At 31.7% G+C, this 20785-nt stretch overlaps 1 protein-coding gene across 2 annotated transcripts in view; it reads right to left on the reverse strand.

Annotated features, from left to right (window-relative positions):
• The window catches only part of LOC126749073 (klarsicht protein), a 275493-nt gene that overhangs the window by 194126 nt on the left and 60582 nt on the right, over positions 1-20785 (reverse strand). For both annotated transcript variants that reach the window (XM_050458695.1, XM_050458694.1), the window contains one exon: positions 11471-11545. In XM_050458695.1, coding sequence (XP_050314652.1) covers positions 11471-11486 — 16 coding nt within the window. In that variant the 5' untranslated portion in view covers positions 11487-11545. The remainder of the gene's footprint in view (positions 1-11470; positions 11546-20785) is intronic.

The following is a 20785-nucleotide window of genomic DNA, read 5'->3' on the forward strand; positions in this document are numbered from 1 at the left end:
TATGGAGTGGAAAAATCGGAGAGCTTTCAGAGACGTAAAATGTTACCTTCGAAGAAGGTGCAGGAACAAAATGAACATTTTCAAACATAAAGCAATATTAAGAAGTAAGTTTATAAATAAATAAATAATGTCTTTATTATACCAAAATGTGAAAAGGCGAAATCTAGCCTAGGGCTAATCAACTTAACCTCTAATTACATGAACAAAAATATATACCAAATTACATAGATAGCAGTTATAGAAAGAAGATAATAGGAAACCCGTGACATCCATGAAATCTATCTTGAGTTGGAAAATAAACAACGACATAAAACTAAAAAAAAAATTAAACATTTTCCATTTAAATTATAAGGAGATCATCTGTGACGTGAAAAAATGCGATTTTGATTTTACTTTAAAACCAGCAATGTCCATTTCACTTAAGGGAATTCGGAAGTTCATTATACACCGAAACAGATTGACGTCGTGCACATCTCTTCCGAAAACTGAATTTCTCACGAAGGTAAGCAGGGGAGGATGTACCAAGCAATCGATGCACAAAAACGGCTAACTGATGAAGATTCTCTACACGCAACCATCCAAAAGTACACATTTTTTCTGAAACTCTGTTATATTTTCTTAAGTTAAAAATACAAACGATACAAGGTGACTTTATCTAAACATAAGCAATGTTACAGTAGTTCATAGCAGAAAGTACTAAGAACTCGCATAATTTCTTTCGTACTTTGTAGTTAATGGTCCTTCTCGAAAACTACACCAAGATTTTTAATGTTATCAGCTATTTTTGACTGGGTTCCTCCCACAAATAGTTGTAAATTATCCAAGGCATTTTTTTCTTATTTTTTGAAGAGAAACACATTACAGAATACTTGCTAGGATTTAATTATAAATTATTGATCGACAAGAAACTTGAAAATATAATAACCTTATACAATATTATACATGTCTGCTATGTATATTAGAAATAAGATAGGACCCAAGACGGATCCTTGTGGTACCCGAGAACTTATATAAGAGCGGTTTGACTGAGCTTGATTTTCTAATACCACCAGTTGCTTTCTTTCAGAAAGATAAGACCTAAAGAAGTTTAATAAATTACTATTGAATCCATAATAGGTCAATTTTGCCAAAAGCAGGCTGTGATCCAACGTATCGAAAGCTTTAGAAAAGTCAAGCAATACGAGCGGCGTAGTATCACCTCTATCCAAAGCCTCAAAGATTTCTTGAGTAACTTTTAACAAGGCAGATGTGGTGCTGTGCCGCTTTCGGAAACCAGACTGGCCCTACGGAATTACGTTATTTGTGATAAAAAAATCATAAATCTGTGGCTGAATAAACTTTTCCAAAACTTTAGAAATTACTGCAATAATGGATATAGGTCTAAGGTCGCAGTAGTCAATTGGACTACTGATTTTAGCTAAAGGCATTATAAGAGAAGTCTTCCAAACATCCGGAAAACAACCTCTTTCCAAACAGGAGTTTATACCATGAGTCAAGTGAGGAGCAAGATGTTGAATACAATGTTGGAGCATATTCGCCGAGATGCAGTCACTACCAGAGGGATTAGATTTAAGGTCTAAACCTATTTTTGAAATTTCTGCTACAGTGGCTAAGTGAAATGAAAACTGGAGATCAAGACTGTATAAGAAATGTATGAAAATATTCGACTGGGCAATTATCTGAAGGACTATAAACTGATGAAAAGTAATAATTTATTTTATCAGGATTTTAAAGGTTTACAGGTATAGAACGGTTAGAAGAATTTCTGAGGCTAAGGTTTTTTATTGCTTTCCATAGTTTTTTACTATTGCTGCTTTTTTGATGATGTTCCAAATATGCTTTCTTTTCCCACCTAATCATCCCCACCACTTAATATCGTAGTTGCTTGTAGAATAGTCAATCGGGAAAACTCAAAACTATAAATGATGTGATACTGTCAAAAGAATCAGTTTTTCTAAAATGTTAGCAAAATCATTTTGTAAAAACTTGGACACTTGGAAGCTAATATCTTAAGAACTTGGTGTTCGTGCGATCTTTTGTTTGGCCACTGCCATCATTAACTTCAAACTCGATTAACCACATCATAAGAAATTATTTAAAATATTAATTTACTACCATGCCAACATGTGAATTTAAATACTTTTTAATTTAACCGAATAACCATTTCCACATCTTCATTGGTTTCATTGTCATTCCGTGGTAATAAAACGCTGCGTAAATAAAACACATTAGTAATAACATTAAGATTATTGTCAGAAAATTACCAAAGCTAAAGGCTAATTTTCAAATACTAATAGGTTAACTGTTGTCCAAAATTTGGCACAGCTTCAAAAAAACATCCTGTATAATTAAGGGAAAGTGTTACTTAAGTAACTAATAAGACGATATGAGTTAAAATAAAGGCCCATACTATGTTGTTAACTGTTTAATCATAAGGCGCTAAGCTCACGGTGTTCACGTTTACATTTTCGTTAAAGAAAGCTAATATTTCCAAGTAATTTATGATGTGTATTTGATTACACACTGTCAAAACGTGAGCCGGCATTTTTCCATAAACACGAGATAATTTTTCAGTAGAACGGACCAATGCGGCCAGTTTAGTTTCTATAGATGACATTTTGCGAACTATTACTGCAATTACCTACTAAAACTACTAAATTTATCTCTTATGTCTTATTAATTTACATTTCCTGATAATTGTGCCTTTATTATGAAATATGTATATTCGACGTTAGTATAGTTTATCATAACGTCTAAGCCTAATTGCTTAGAGTGGGTTGTCTTTATTGTAAACGCTTATTTATTAAATTATAGTAATGAAATAAGAGACAAAAGTAATCATTAGCATGGAGGCTTTTAAAGTTGTAACAAGAAATTTGGCGGAAATAGAATAAAAGATTATTTCTGTAAAAAATATACTCCCAAAAGAGAGGCATTTACACATAAAAGGCACCTTTTGGACAATTTATAAACCCGAGCATTGATTATTTAGAGGCTTAAAAATATTTAAAAAAAACATGGTTATAATAACTTGTTAATTGTCTTTAAAACAACTTAGGCCTAATTATGCAGTTCGAGTCTCTTTGATCTTTTGAGGTTATTTTTATCAAGCCCAATAATTATGAATATACAAGGTGTCTACTATAAAAACCGCCAAACTTTAAGAGGTGATTAAACAAGTCATTTGCAACAAAAAAGTCGTACAACATTTTTTCGAAAAGTTGTTAGTTCTTCTGGTATTTAACATTTTTTGATTTTATCTTTCTTTTTTTTATATAAACAAGAATATCTCCGTTATTCTTACCACCACATAAAATTTAGATATACCATCTGAAAGAGAATTAAATTTGCTATGAGATGGGTATGTTTAAGTTTTTGAGTAATTTTTTATACCGGGTGTTATCAGAAGTTAAATGTAACATTTGGGAAATGTGCAAAATTAGTGGTATCTTCGTTGTCGTTTTCTAATTGTTTTCACAGCAATATCATGGGCAAAAGAAAGAAAACCACAAAAATTGAAAATTTTCAAATTTCATATTTTTTGATTGACCAAAACTAAAAAATCAAAATTTCATTAAACAAACCTAAAATTATAACAACTGTTGAAAATGTCTTCCCTCTTGTTCAATACATTTGATGCATCTTCTTCTGACACTATCAGCAACCCGTTGAAGTTCAACGCGTTTTTGTCGCATTTCATTGCAACACACACTAATTCGATTAATTAGTTTGTCTCGAGTATTAATGTTAATACTATAAACATTAGATTTTAATGTGCCCCCAGACAAAAGTCAAGGGGCGTAAGGTCAGGCCTTCTGGGCGGCCATCTTACCGGACCGTATCTTCCGATCCATTTCTACCCAAAGCATTGATTCAAGGAATTTTGCACAATTCTGCCATTATGGGCTGGGCATCCGTCCATTTGAAACCAAAGTTCCTGTCTAGCGGCTAAGGGGATTTCTTCCAGAAAGTCAACAAGGTCATTATTTAATAAATTTGAAAACTCATTGGAATTGAGCCGATCAGGAAGTATTACAGGCCCGAAAAGGCGACCTCTCATTAACCCTATCCATACGTTGACCCTTATCTCATGCTGAAAATATGAAACAACAGTCGCATGAGGGTTTTCTGTATGCCTTATATGGTTATTTCTTAAATTCATTATTCCGGCTTTTGTAATTGTTGCTTCATCTATCCAAAATATTTGATCTGTACCTCACCATCTACTGGCAATAAATCCTGGACTTTTTTCAAATGAAACGGATGCAAATTTTTTTTGTTAAGAACTCTATGTACAGTGAAATGGTAAATCCTTAATGCAGCACCAATGCGGCGAGTACTTCGAGATCTATCTTCTGTAACAGCTCTCATAATCGCAGGTTCTTGTCTACAGCGTTGATCATTTTGACCACTTTCTCTAATCCGCAAACTTCGAAAGGAACCAGTTTCCCCACAGCGCAGCGTCTGAACAATTCTGCAAATGTACTTCTATGGGGTTGCCGTCTATTAGGAAAACGAAGCGCATACTCCCTTGCTGCCTCCCGCGAGTTTCCATTTGCGACACCGTAAATAAATAAGATGTCCCGATATTCAATGTTTGTGAAACTAGGCATTATTTTTTTAAGCACGTTTAGGTAAATCAAATTACTTATTTAACTACTTTAAGTCGAAGTAAAAACTTAATGACCGTTCTTGTCAAATTGTAAATATCTATGCTTTTGTTTTAAAATCAAGTAATACATGGTTTGTGAATTTCCTTCTTTTGCGGATTCATTGCCATTTACAAAAGAAAGAAAACCTGCCTTTTTTCTTAAAGAATGAATATCGCGATATATTATTTGTTTACGGCTTCTCTAATGGAAATGGAGTTGTTGTGTTAGGGAAGATAGATCTACAAGTACTCACCGTATTGGTGCTCAAATGATCAAGAAATATAAAATTTGAAAATTTTCAATTTTTGTGGTTTTCTTTCTTTGATCCATGATATTGCTGTGAAAACAAATACCTATCACAAAAGTAACTATATCATTGGAAATGCGTTTTCGCTGAAAAAAAAACATATCCCTATTTTTCCAAGTTTTAGAAAAACGACAACGAAGATATCACTAATTTTGCACATTTCCCAAATGTTACATTTAACTACTGATAACACTCGGTATAAAAATTACTCAAAAACTTAAATATACCCATCTTATAGCAAATTTAATTCTCTTTCAGATGGTATATCTAAATTTTATATGGTGATAAGAATAACGGAGATATTCTTGTTTATATGAAAAAAACAAAGAAATTTGATAAAATCAAAAAATGTTAAATACCAGAAGAACTAACAACTTTCCGAAAAAATGTTATACGACTTTTTTGTCGCAAATGACTTGTTTAATCACCTCTTAAAGCTTGGCGGTTTTTATAGTAGACACCCTGTATAAATTAATAAATGAAGTTTTGGCCAAAAGGATATATCCACAAGAACTGAAAATAGTTGGAATTATTCCAGTCCATAAGAAAAAAGCTACAGATGACTTAAACAATTACCGTCCAATCCCTTTACTGAGTACTTTCAGTAAGAAACTAGAAAAAGTGATACAGATTAGGTTTGTAAATAGTTTCTTTTTTACAACAATTAACAATATGGTTTCCAAAAAAAGCCAATACTTTTGGAGGGATTTGACTTAATAGAACTGATTACTGATGAATCGGACAAAAATATTTTTCTCAATAGAACTGATTACTGTTGAACTGGACAAAAAATAACAGTAAAATGCTTTTTTGCAAAAAGCATTTTACTGTTATAAATGGAAAAAAATTAAAAAAAGAGATCTAGACGTTGGTGTTGCTCAGGGGTCTGAATTGGGCCCTCTTGAGAGTCTCTTATGTATATCAAAGTCTTAAATATCTGTTAATAAATACAAAATACCTATTTTTCGTACGTTTCGTTAAGTTTCGTAGTTATATTCATACTAGGAAATATTTCTATTGAAGACAATGTGTGGGTATTTAAATTTTTAATTTTTTATACATTTTATTTATAACTATCCGCTACAATATCTGAATCTTCTTGGCGCTGTCTTACTTTGGAAGCATCAATTTAGATCATTTTATTATAAATCCTTAAAGCTTGAATATTCAAGCAAAGCAAAGTAAAATTAATGTTTATAATTACTTTAATAAGGCTCTTGAAGCTCCAAATAAATATTATTTTTTAAAGAAAAAAAGCTGAAGCATTTATTCCGTTATTATTTCAATGCTTTTTACTGTATTAATGTTATTTATTTTTGAAAAAACAAATATGTTAGTATTTTTGTTAATATCAAAAAAACATCAATTAGGTCTCACGTAGACCTGTTTAACTTAAAGGAAAAAAAATTAAATTAATAGTTAATATGACGTCGAACTATTCCTAATAAGATTTTAACCATTTACGAAACAGGATTTTGTGCAATGATTAACATGATTAAATATAATGACCGATCAAAATAAATTTCAATATGCAGCTCAGTTCACCTACATTCTCTAAATCACACTTGCTTTTAAATCGATATTTTATTAAACACTCAAACAAGTTCTGATACTTCTTATACAAATATCGATAGGTATGGAAAATTCTCTCGATTGACCATTTTGAATAAATCGGCAAGAACAATCTTAAACAAAGTTTTTGATGGCAGATTTCTGCATAAAATTAATAAATAGCTCAATAATAACTCAGCTCAGTCAGGTGTTCCGAATTGTCCTGATTTATCCCACGTATCAAATTTAATTTTTTTAAAAGCGTTTTTCCTCCTTATAGCCACAATTTGTTGATATGATAGTGGCGAACTTTCACATAAATGCGTTGAAATTCTCAGATTTTCACATCTCACTGATCCCGTCTCCATAATTTTTTTAGCAAATCGGTACATAGGAGTAATGAACCATTATGTTCGGATGATTATTTAACAAAAAATAACGATAATTAATTTTGTATCATATATCACATCTGAAAATTTTTAATTCAGCGACGTGTTTAAGCACTGGGTAATCTTCAATAATTTTTTTTTAATTGCCAACTTATTATTTAGAATTGTAGTGAGGCGATATAGAAGTGCAATAAATAAAATAGGATTACGTGACATTCAACCGGAATCATATAATAATAACGAATACTGCGGTGCGTGCCAGTGACTCAAGTATGCTACCCATTATTCTTAATTACTTTTATTTCCTGAATATTTAAAGATAGGATGTGAGTTGCCATCATATATAAGTGTAGTACGGTGTCTTGGATCGCTAAGTTTAATGCTTAGAATTATTTCTTACCCATATGCTGACCAATACAGAAAAAGGAAAATCCGTTTTAAGAACCATCAGGTGGATTCTTGAGTAAGAGAATTTGCAGAACTTGCTACTTTTATATGGTGATATTTCACAGATCGACGAAGTACATAGGACTTAAGCAGAATTAAGTACCTTGATTGAAATTATTGAAATTCTTAGATCCTCACTAAATAATGAAGTCGAGGCCGGCCAGACTTTTATCTATTATCTATAATATACTTTTATCTTTTATCTATAAACATACATTTGAAAGTTATGAGAAAAAATGAAAACGGAACCACTTTATATAAATTCTGTGAATGCTATTTAACGCAAAGGTCGCACACAGTGAAAATAAGCATCGTTCATATTCAAACATGCAATGCGACAATTGGGATACCACAAGGTACTGCTTTGGGCCAAGCTCTATTCACCCTGTTTAGTGATGACCTTCTTTGTCGCATGTGACATGGATTGTCAGTGTGTCTGCTATGTAGATATCTTCATTTTGGTAAAAGATACATGTTTGAACAGTACTTTCCTTAAAGCTGTATGTCCAAGGTTGCCTCGCGGATGAAGGGATCAAAATGTAGAATTGCCACATATAATAGATAAATGGATGTGCATTTCTAACTCGGCACAGCGAATGCATTTGGGAGTTATGACTGATCAAAAAAATCATATTCAGAATGTGGTCAAAAAAATATGAAAAAACAATTTATATATACAAGTTTCATTCATCATTATAAGTTATAAGTATAATTTTCAGTTTTCATTAATCAAGTTCTTTTATTAAATGTTTTGAAAATGCCAATCATTCATAATGTTTCAACCAGATCTGCTGATAGAGGTAATTTTAGTATACCATTAGTTTCTCTCAATGCATCCCAAACACATGTAGTATTTATCGGCCCCGCGTTTTTTCATAAGCTGGTCATGCAAGGCTTTTCAAAAAAGGCAGATATTATCTCAATTAACAAATTTTCTTATGGCTTTATGCAAAGGATTTGCATTGGATATGGAAGAAAAAAAAGCCATTTCATTTTGAGATGAAAACAAAATGTTTCGCAGATAAATTATGTTTGTTTGTTGAATATTCCTTTGAGCATACCTTATCACATACATCATATTAAGTGGTTCATGTTGATATTAAATAAATAGTTTAAAAGCTTCAAGGCGTATTTGATAAACTGGAAAATGTATTCAATAAATTTTTTCCTTTCAGTGTAGTAAGAATTTCTTTTAATTGTTCGTGCAACATAGTCAATATGCAAAGGCCAACACCTTGATCGTAAAACGCAGTTACGAGCGGTTGGTATAAACATGTGGATGTCGCAGAGATTTGAAGAGATGTGAGGCAGCAAGACATACTAGTCCAATAACAGAAACAAAGCATATATATGAAATGTTTATTCGCCTTCAGGCATTACGAAATCCTAATATTATTGCTAGCCCGTTAAGAAGTGAGGTTAAACATATTCATGGTGTTAGTCTCACTGCTCAAACATTAAGGAATAGGTTACATGAAATCAATCTTTACTCCACATTTCCATTTAGATCTCCATGGAAATCGTGCAACGAAATTAGGATGGGCCGAAGAACATCAGAATTGGCAAGAACGTGAATGGGCATGCATTCTTTTTACCGGTTAATCTTGGCTTACGTCCTGATTCAAGAAGGCTGAGGATGTAGGGAACATCTGGCAACACATCTCGCTTGCAAACCATTCAAAAATCTGACACATATCATGGCGGAACTTTGATGGTTTAAGCTGGAGTAGGTTTTACTGCGAAAACCATCTGGTTCCTATTAAAGAGTTTTTAACAGCAAAGGCATATCAGGGTCAAATTCTAGAACCCATGCATTGTTCATCTAAGCGCTACAGAATTTGGTGAAAATTTACTTATGCACGACAATACACGTCCGCATATTGCAAGAACCACGGGAAACTTTTTGGAACAGCACAATATTCAGGTATTTCCTGGCTTGCTTAAATCCTATCGAGCATGTTTGGGATACTGTGAAAACAAGGGTTTTAAATCAAGGAATAGCGTTCCAAACAAGGGAATAGTTACTGAACTGTATGAAAGAGCAAAATGTCTACAAATTGAGCAAAACGATTAACAATTTAATTAGGAGTATACCAAATACAGGTTGAGTTGTTATTAACAACAGGAGTATTCATATATTTAAACTATGTAAAAAAAAAAAGAGAAGAAATTAGAAAATGCGTTCAGCAGGGTTTTCGAAATTAATTTAGATGTGTAATTTCAATATTTTCTCAGTAAATTTTGAAATTTTCGTTTAATTGTCTTTTAATGCCTTTGTCGTCTAGAGCATTTTTATGTACGTATTTCAAACAGATTCCAGACAAGATACTTGCAGCTTTTGAATTCTGAATTTAGTTATATTATTGACTTTTGTAATTCATATTATTAAAATAAATGTTTGTATTTGTATTTCTATGATTGTTTTTCTTAAGATTGTGTGGTTAATGTGATTGTAAATGTTAACTAAGCAAAGTGAAAAGTGTCGATGTTGTCTAATGATTAGTAGTAACCTGAGAGTAAAGGGTGATTCAATTTAGAGTCTGGCACTAATGGCATTTAAAAAAAAAATAGTAACTCACATAACTGTTATACAATTTAACAATATTTTTTAAGTTTTTAGGCCAATTTTCCAATTTGTTTTTTTTTTATTTCTTTTAGCTATTGTCGTATTCTAGCTGAAATATTCAATTTCCGTTTATATTTTTTTCTTCCTATTTTAGATCTTTTAGTGTACTGTAAAGTAACTACAACTTTAGAAAATAAATTCTCCGTCCATATATTTGAATTCACCATGCAATAATTTTATAAATAAAAAAATATTAACTTTTTTTTATCAAACTCGATGTGAGCGTTGTTAGTGTCAAATTATTATGGAAAATAGAATATGTTGAAAAGAAGCAACACTGACAACATTAGGACTACTATATTTTTCTACCAATGGATTATGTTCACAAATGGTGAATTCAGTGTCCACTCAACTAACTTGACTTGAAAAAGTTGAAAATACCTAATAAGTGATTCTTTGTCCCGATCCTCTGTTTTAATTGTTTCATCTGAATTATTTAATCTTGATGGTTGTAAACGATTGCTACTTTTTAGAATCTACTTAAGTTGTTTGGTCATGCTTCAATAAAAATAGTTAAAATATCCAAGAAATGTATTCCACGTTCTTTGATTTTTTTTAAATAGTTTCACGATTATATCCATTAATCAGCAAAATTACAAAACATACCGCTCGCCGACTTAACTGTCCTGTCACCACGAAGTGACGACGTTATCGATTCTTCAAATCGAAGCCATGCTACAAACGGCTCTTTTTTTTTAAATCTGTAGGTCGAGATTTTCAAACAAAAATACAATAGACTGTAGCAAACTGAACAAAGGCTATTGCGCGAGGAAAATGCGACCCGTGGGTCACAGGTTTTTGCAAAGGTCTTGTTTGTTCTGTTTGACCTTTTTGGATAGATCATTTTAAGCGTGATATATTAATGAATTTTCGTTTTAGTTTAATGGTTTTTATTTGTTTATAAATGTCAAGAGTTTATTAACTTGCGAAGTGTGTGTCAGAGTGCTAAGAATAACTTATTATTTTAAGTTGAGTCAAATGCCGCAAAGGCTAATTATACTTTTTCTACGTGGATAATATATCAAATTAGAAAAAAAAAATTAAATTCGATTTAATTTAATTGGGTTTTTAAAAACAAATTTTTGGCTTGCAGGTGCCCAATTGAAATAAGTGTAAAAATTTAAAAAGAATTAAATAAAAGAATTTTATTAAATCCCACTACGGTCCTGCCGTTGCTTTATGGAGAAATTATTCCGTTATTGATGGTTCAAAGCGGCGCGCGTCTTCACCATTACTTCACGCAATCTCAAACGCACATAATAAAGTAGCTGACGCGACAGGACCGGACATAAACTGCAATTTTTATTTTAACTCAAATAAAGAAATGTATTTTGAAAAAAAATGTTTTAGATACTATAATGACTCGACTTCGAAGTCACCATGTACGTTTCAGAGCTCAAGATAAAAGTGGCTTGGCTGTTTTTGCCCAGAAAGTTACGCAGTTTATCATTTATCATAAACGTAAAAGATATGTTTATATTGGCAAAAGAATACTTACTGACTCCTACTGGCATTATAAGGCCTTCACTGGCAATTTGTGTGGTCGTTTTGGATGCTTAGTTGGTCATTTTATCTGAAACAATGGTATACGTTAAAAGTAATATAGTAATTTTTTTATTATTACTGCACGTTTTATTAATAGTGTCGACATGGGTCATATATGAAATTAAAAACAAGGAAATTATTTATAATAAGAATTCTCTTATTCGAAATTTAATTATAAAAATGATAAGCGGGATTTTTATGCTCAGGATGTCATTCGAAACACTCCTATCTTATACAAGAAGTAGATTTTCAGGAGTTTCTTTAGGCGATTCTAAGATGAACAGCTTATACTCAGTGTACAAAGCACCTGCTTTAGCTCTTTAACTTTTGTTTTTTGAGAGAAAATGTTGAACTTTAGCATACGAGATAAATCCGGAATACCAATAAACAACTCGGATTACAAGATTTTTTTTATGACATTCTTGCGATTAATGACTCTTGAATCGGCACTTTTTGATACCCTAAAATTGTTTGATGACTTACGTTTTAACAATACTTAAAAATTGTGCATTTTGCATCGACTCCAATATCTGTATCTGTAGTGTATCTTCTTGTATTAAGTATTTCTTTAAAAAAAAACACAATATTTCATAAAAATTCAATAAAAGGAGTAAATAAAAAAGTAATTCATTATTTGCTCTATAATGATGAAAATGGACAATGTCAAGAAAGTGTCATTTTTTGTTAAAAAAAGTAACCGGTCAAATGGTGTAGAGAAGTAATTTTGTTGCTCTCTAGATTAACATTTTTTTTTATATCTGCTTCGTTTTGAAGAAAAAAAATCACACATATTGCAAATTATTAAAATTTTATACGTAACTTTTTCTTCAGAAAAAGTTTTACTAAAACTGAAAACGAAGTATTATGAAACAAACTAGAAACTGTGTATAAAACGATACAAACATTTTGTCTTAGAACTACTCAGTGGGAAATTCCTTTCGGGTTATAAATTTGTAATATACTTAAAAAATGCCCTGTATAGAAAATACAAAAAACTCCTTTTCTTAGTGTAAATATAATACTACCAATGTAAATGCATCCGTGCATTAAGAGATAATCCTATTTGTGAACACTAACTTAAAATATGTCGTTTTGATCATGGAACTCAGACAGACAGACTCAGGTAAAGCAGAATTAACAAAAACAAAAATAAGATTTCTAATTTTTTTAACTTTCGCTCATTCTATGTGTTAAAGCGTGAATTCCTGACTTATTAGCAATTCTATTTCTTTTTCTTGTATTAATTAATTGAACCTATATTTTCAATACTTTCAAAAAGATAAATAGAGCAACCAAATATGTGGGTCAATCATCCTACTTTTTCTAAAGGTTGGTACTGCTTAACATGAAAAACAGTAGAACAGTGGGAAGATATCAAATGATGGTCCACCCGCCGCATATGGTAAAGCAAGCGGTGCATTACGTAATGAAAAAATAATATAGAATACCCAGCACGACGGTTGTTGACTTGGTCTAGGTGGTACCTTTATCTTCTCAAGACAAAGAGTCGCGATCAGGGCTTTCGGCAGTCAGTACCGGAAAATGTAATAAAATTATTCTGATTGACTCAAACATAGATGAAAGGTTTGGTTAACCCTGAATTATTAGAAATTTTGATGTTATTTAGTGATGACCTTTTCATAACCGTGAATGTTTATTTTGATTGGTACATGCATGTTAACTTTTAGGAATTGCACAAGTGCCAGAGGGAAGATAAGTTTAATTAAGCTTGTTGGGCAGTTGTTTAAAGTATTAAAAATTGCAAAATTATTCTTTTCCCATTCTAAGTAATTCTTGGTTGCACACACTTGTTTAATTTATATTTTAATAACCGTACGCAGCAAAAGTGAATGATTCATATTTCTTGGTATAATAGTTGACCATGCATATTGAAATTCACAAACATTTAACGGTTCGGTAATACAACGTTATCCATATAGAATACAAAAAGTAATGAACAAAAAATAAATTTGGATTCTCACCAACGTCCCGGATCATACCCACGGATCTTTTGTTATTCACAACTCGATTTTAATTTGAATTATTTAAATTTCTTGTTAGAAACTTTGGCGATTCGAGTATCCCACTCAGATCTATTTGATTTTATATAATCTAGTTAATAATTACCAGATTTAACTTGAAAACGGAATAAAATATCAAACCAAAACAATTAATTGGTTAAAAATATCTCTGTAAACATTAGTTTTGCTGAAGAGATTTAACGATGTGTGGAGATTAATTGCCTTGTGAAAATAAACATATATGCTTTTATTAACATTACGGAATTACCTGTAATAAGTTGTGAAATATGATATTTGAAGAAACCTTGCAAAAACACAAGTTTCCTGTTTGTATATAAGCTGTTGGCATATAAATATAGTAATGACCAATGAACATCAATATTAAGGACGAAAAATATTTTATTAAGTTATTTTTTCTTTTACAGCCCTTTTCTTTACCTATCCGCAATACAATGTATACATTTAAAATGACGGATTAATTATTTTTTTGAAATTTATTTCTGAAATGATGAAAGGAAGTTATGATAGGTTAGAAAATATGCATTTTTTTTTATTTTTGATGACATGAGAGTTGATCGAAATTAGCAAATCTTTTTGCAAACACTGCACTTTGGGCTCAACACAGAAACCCTGATACCAGAAAGTAAAAGAGGGAGCTGGACACTTCAGAATTGCAGCTTGTATTGCCTGAAGTGAAATCGGCTTTATTAGCTGGGATAAAGTGTTTTCCAAGCCAATTTGACTTAGAAAAGTGCTTTATATTTTGCAGAACTTTGGTTCTACTGGATTATTATAAAGACTTTGACAGGATAAATCATTAGTGATTACTAGGGATTAAAATATCTGGGTTTTGGAGAAAAACCATCCCCATGTATACTAACATCTGACCGAGCGAAGTAAAACTCAATGGACAGCTATCATCTGCAAGTATTCTTCTTGTAGCATACCCCTAGGGTCTTTTGTCGGTTCTTTGGTCTCATGCATTACCTGAGATATTTATGCAGGAATCAACAAAAATATGTTTAAATCCAAATACATTAAAGCCACTTCTTTTTAGCAGAATTCACTGTAGACAAGTATGGAATATAGATAAACTATAGACCTGTTACCATTCTGAATGCTGTTTCTAAAGTATTTGAGATAACTTTATTTCCTTGATTATATGCTGAAGTCAGTCATAATATATCCAAATAGCAACATGGATTTTTGCCCAATAAATCAACATTAACTAATTTGATTACATTTTGTCAATTTGTTCACAATGCTTTGAAAAATAAAAAGCAGGTTGATGTCATATATACCGACATGGAGAAAGCATTTGATAAGATTCGACATTCCATAATAATAACAGCTCCTTATGAAAATAATGTAACTACAGATTTATTTCAGTTAATTTTTTCTATTTAGGAAATAGACAACAGTATGTTAATGTTAAGGGCGCCAGGTCTGATGTTTACACTAGTACTCCCAAGGTTCCAATTTGGGACCGCTGTTATTTTTGGTTGCCATAAATAAAATTGCTTCTGTTTCTAATGATTCACAAAAGCTACTTTTTGCAGAAGATTTACATGGAAATTACCTCTCTAGGTGATTGCATCTCTTTGCAGAATGATTTAGATAGGGTTGTTGATTGGTGTAATGCAAAATCATTTGATTTTAATAATAAAAAATGTTCAGCAATGTTGCTGACACTTAACAAAAATATAATTAATTATAGCTACAATATTAGCGGTACCCAGCTTGAACATACCAGCAATGAAAATTATTTAGGTGTAATTGTTGACTGTAATTTAGCTTTTACCGATCAAATTATTAACACAGTTAATGCGGCACACAAAATAATGGGTTTCGTTATTAGAACTGCCAAAAACTTTAATGTTGAGTGTTGTTTAAAACTATTTGATAATCTGGTTTTATTGAGGTTAGAATATGGAATTATAATTTGGTCTTCACAATATGACGTCTGGATTAAAACTATAGAGCGCGTACACCGCAAATTTTTAAAATATATGTTTTTTAAGAGATTTGAATATTATCTCGAACAAGGTCATAACCATAATTTGCTTCTGAAAATATTTGACAGATTATCCCTATTAAATCGGCGCGTTAAAACATCCCTAGTGTACATTTATAAAATTTTGACAAATAAGATTGATGCTCCTCAAATTATGGCAATATAATACAAGAACTCACCAATATATAAAATGAGTGATTATTTTAATATTTATGCCTCTAACCTTGATATTGCTATTACAGATTTAAGACATGTTACAGGAATTAGACTGACATTAGACAGAATTAGACATGAAATTAGACTTTTCAGGCTTCTCAGTTTCAGGCCTGATATGTGATAATATAAATATGTATATTTTTTTTTCTAAATGTGGGTAGTTGTAAATACTTAAATATATTATAGATTATAAGAAATATTTTAAACTTTTTATTAGGTGCATTGTACATTTATATGCTAATATTATATGTTGATACTGTAATTCAATAAACAAATAAATATCAATGATCAATGAAGATATATGTGAAACTCTCGTGTTATTGTATTTTAAACACTGTGATGGTGTGTATGGATTTTTGGAAAATGATGCAAGGATTATCCATTACACAAAAAAAAATCTTTGGGTGGTGAACGCACGCTATTTTGAAGAAATATCCTGATTATCTTTACCGAAAAGTTGAATTGGATTGTATTTAGATTTAAGAAACATCCCCTCGTCACAAAACGAGAATATTTGAGAGAAGCTTTAGCCGCTGTATTTATTTATATTTGTTCTTGTCCATATAAACATTATCACAATATTATTGATAATATTGTGATAATGAATCTCGTTAAATTTTTTAAGTTTCCGAACTTTCGACAACAAGGATTCATAAAGGGTAGTGCTACTATCTCTAATCTTATAACAATCACTGAATTTATAGCAGAATCTGTAAATAATAATTTGCAAACTGTTGTCTACATGGATTTTTCGAATACTATTGTTCACCTTTAAATTGAGTGAATTGACCATCTAATGTACAATGCCGCCTTAAGTGAATGGAATCTCCGCAGCCAAATATTTCTGATTTTTGAACAGTTATAAAAATTATGTTAAAAAGAAAGTAATTTTTTTATGAATCAATTTCGCAGTCACCGTTCCTACAATTACGACTGTTTAACGCATTCAAACATCTAAAATCATTACTTTCTTTAAGTATACCTCAATTTGCTAATATCTGATTGAAGTCACTGGCGAATCAATTTCATTGATCTAGCAATTTGATATCAGCCATGAACGCAGATTTTTCTTAATTTGCAAATTGCAAATTTTATTCTTGCAAAATAACGTTGTATAATTCTCATTAACGTAGTAGTATTTTGAAGTGGACTATGAAGAAACAATAAAAAAATTTACAAACTTAAATAGTGTTAAAACATACACTGGTGGCCAAAAGTAGATTGAAGCAAAGGAAAAACCGGTTGAGCTTATTAGTGTTCAGGAATGTAAACAACATAGTTTGAAGAAACAAATTCCATAGATTTTTATTGCTTGCACTTTTTCTCAATATTTTTTTTATCAAATTCCAATAATTTTGTTTGACGGCACAAGTGTGCCATAAGTGGCCAAAATTGGATTGACAAACAACATATTTATTCAGTCTCTGAGTTTTATGCGTTGGTTTCTGTTGATTTGACTTTCCTTACTATTAGTTTTGAAAAATATTCACAATGCCACGTGGTATAACTTTATCGATCGATATTAAGATGCGAATAATCGACGATTACCGGAAAGGGGTTAAACAGGCGGATATTGCTCGAAAATTTTCTCTTTTGAGGGCAACAGTAAGTCAAATAATAAAAAAATTTAATCTCCGTGGAAGTGTTGTTCCTATAAAAAAACTGGCCGACCAAAGAAGACCACTAGTCGTGTTGACAAATTAATTTTGAAAAAAGCAAAACTTGACCCATTCGCAACTTCAAAAGAAATCAAGCTGCATTTGGAAGAAGAAGGTGTGGGTTCAGTTAGTTGTCGTACCATTAGAAGGAGACTTCACTATAGTGATTTAAAAAGAAGACGCCCTGCAAAGAAACCACTGCTAAGTTTAAAAAACGTATGAACGCGATTGAGCTTTGCTCGAGAACATAGTCACTGGACAGTCTCCGAATGAAAGGTTATTATTAGTGATGAATCAAAGTTCAATTTGATTAATTCGGATGGCAAAAGATATGTTAGGCGTCCTGTGAACCAAAGGTATGATCCCAAATATACGGTGTCCACAGTCAAGCATGGAGGTGGTTCCGTGATGGTGTTTTTCGGGCTATGGGATGGGTCCACTACACTTGATAGAAGGCACGATGGATCGTTTCATGTATAAAGACATACTGCAGGATGTTATGGTACCTTACGCTGATGAAGTTATGCCACTCAACCACTACTTTCAACATAATAACGATCCGAAACACGCATCCAAGGTCGTTAAGCAATGGTTGACCCAAGAAAAAATTAAAGTTATCAAATGGCCGTCACAGTCACCGGACCTAAATCCGGTCGAGAACATTTGGGATTACATTGATCGTCACATCCGATGTAAAAATTTCAAAAATAAACAAGAACTTTTTGAAGCTTTGAAGGCATGCTGGATATCCATTGACACGTCCTATATTGACAATTTAATTAGGTCAATACCCAAAAGGTCGGTGGAAGTGAGAAGAAATAGAGGCTATGCAACGCATTATTGAATAAAACCCTTTAAATTTTCTATACTTATTTTTATTTTAGTAAGCTTTGAATTTGTCAATTTAATTTTGGCCACTTGAAAATTGTTTAGTTTTTTTATTTTTTTTTAATAAAATTGGGTATTACGAATAAATAGTTTAAATATAATTAAACATTACAAATAGGCTCCGTTGTTTTTTAATCAGGTACTGTCCCACCTAATTTATAATTTCCTCAACCGTGATATAAACAAATTTGAAAAATTGAAAAATAAGTAGTTGTCAATCTACTTTTGGCCACCAGTGTAAGTGTAAAAAGTACTTTTCGTACTAGTGAGGAACATTAATAGAAGCTTTTTGACTTCTGTTAAAGGTAAATATCAGAATAACTCATAAAATCAGAATGAATACATAGATAAGAGCCAAATAGTTCAAAGAAAACAACAAAACGGATGAGTCAACTACATTATAATCACCACCTATTGTTTTGACGTTATGTCTGATATGTGAAAAGATTGGTGATTCAAGACATCCGTAACGAATTATTTTCGAATACAGGCAAACATATAATCGGTGATCAGTTTAAAATCGATTAAATTATGGGTTGACTCTCTAAAAATACCGGAGAGTGTTGGCATGAAATCTTATAAAAAAAAACCAGCCAGAGAAAACTCCTATGTCGCGGGCTTGAAATAATGACAATTCTCTCAAGAGGTGGCTTCATGAATAAATACAAGAAATAAATAACGTGTGTAAGTAGCTTAAGGCCATGCAAGGTATTTGCTCAATAATTTCGCCTCCTAGACGCAAAATTATGCAAATGACTTATGGAGACATGAGAATGCAGACGATAGGCTGTTTTATTTCTAAGTTAATTGTCGTTTTATCCTAGACATTACTTAATATAATCAGAGAACTTGATCCACCGATTAAAAAAGATGTCTTGGATTTAACGACAACCGGTGGCCAGACCTTTTTAGGTATTGACATTGCCGATTCCGCACGTTACAGGCTAAGTACTTCTACAGAGTACATACAAGCAAAACAAGATCCGATTTAACGTAACATTGATCGAAAGGTGAAAATTTTAAATAAGGTATAAACTCAAGGTATATTGGTGTATTTACCGCAATCAGATTTTTATCTTCTTCCCGCTATATGTTCATTAAAAGTTAATGGGCGTGGCTTTAAACTTTAAGGACAGTATTTTAGGAGCGTTCTTTATTTACTTTTCTATATCTTGACAATTTAAGTATAAGATATTAATCAAAATGGATTTATAACTATTACGTTCAATTCAAAAGCAAACAGGTAAATTGGTAACAAATCCAACGAGTACCAAATGTATTATTAACTAGCCTTTTATTAAAATATTCAACATTAAGGAACTACTAAGAAGTCTTAGAACTCAAGAATAATATAGTTTTAGTCCTCAAGAAATTAAAAAGTGTAGGCATGGGTCGTAAAATTGAAGTGATCAACATGAATGCTAAACGCTTGAAGTAATTTCGGCTGAATTTACTAGTTTCGATGTTAAAGCTTAAAAAAATTTACTAAAATTAATAAGTTATAATGTGCCATTAAACACTGCCAGCATATTCCTCTTAAAAGGTTCATCACTATCATCAACAAAAGCAATTAGGTTAAAAAAAATTAAAAACCAAGGGTTTAACTATACAGAAATATTGAGAAGTGCGGATGTCGTACTGCCTCGAGCGATGACCGGTAACCTAAATTGGAATTGTACGCTTTAACTTTGACATGCTACACGTGGAAGAAAAAAAATAATAAAATTTTTAATTCATTTATACCAGCAACAAATGCAGTAGAATTGACAAAAGCCAGGGCGAATAGGAAAAGAAAAAGTCTAGTATGAGCTAAGGAGCACTAAAAATACTCTCACATTAATATGTTGAAAGAATTGAGGAGCTAAACACAAAGGACTTCAAAATGATTTAAGAATGGATGATACATCGACGTTTGCAAGAAGTCTTAAATAAGAATAAATACTAACAATATTGAGATATTTGATCTACCACAAGGGACTGTGAATCTAAACTTAGCACCATGATTTCTTCACAACTTATTTTCTGTTAAATAAAGATCGATTAACTCCTTATCTGCGTTAGAAAAAAACTAATAGATCAATATTTCAACACATTAATTATCAATAATCATTCAATGGAACCACACATCTGCACAATACATTTCGCTCACGCGTTCGCTTTTTAGTTTGTGAATGGCTGCAACTTAGCATCATCTTGACCAACTAATACACACACTATAAAATTAAATCAAAATGTTGCCCAAAATATCCCCTAGTGAGTAGCCTGCTTTATTTAGGACCTTTAGGAGGCATTGTTGGTGTGAATTTTGCGCTGATACACAAGGTTGAGCTTCTGCGCATATGAAGAGCGTAAGAGCTGTTCTGATCAGCTGTTCGGTTTCATTCAAAATATGCCTTATTGTCATCTAATATTAATGTAAATATCATAGAAAAAGCGTCAAATATTATTTAAAATGAAATTAACAATAATTG

The sequence above is a fragment of the Anthonomus grandis genome, chromosome 22 (genome assembly GCF_022605725.1).
Source record: "Anthonomus grandis grandis chromosome 22, icAntGran1.3, whole genome shotgun sequence".
Taxonomy (NCBI): domain Eukaryota; kingdom Metazoa; phylum Arthropoda; class Insecta; order Coleoptera; family Curculionidae; genus Anthonomus; species Anthonomus grandis.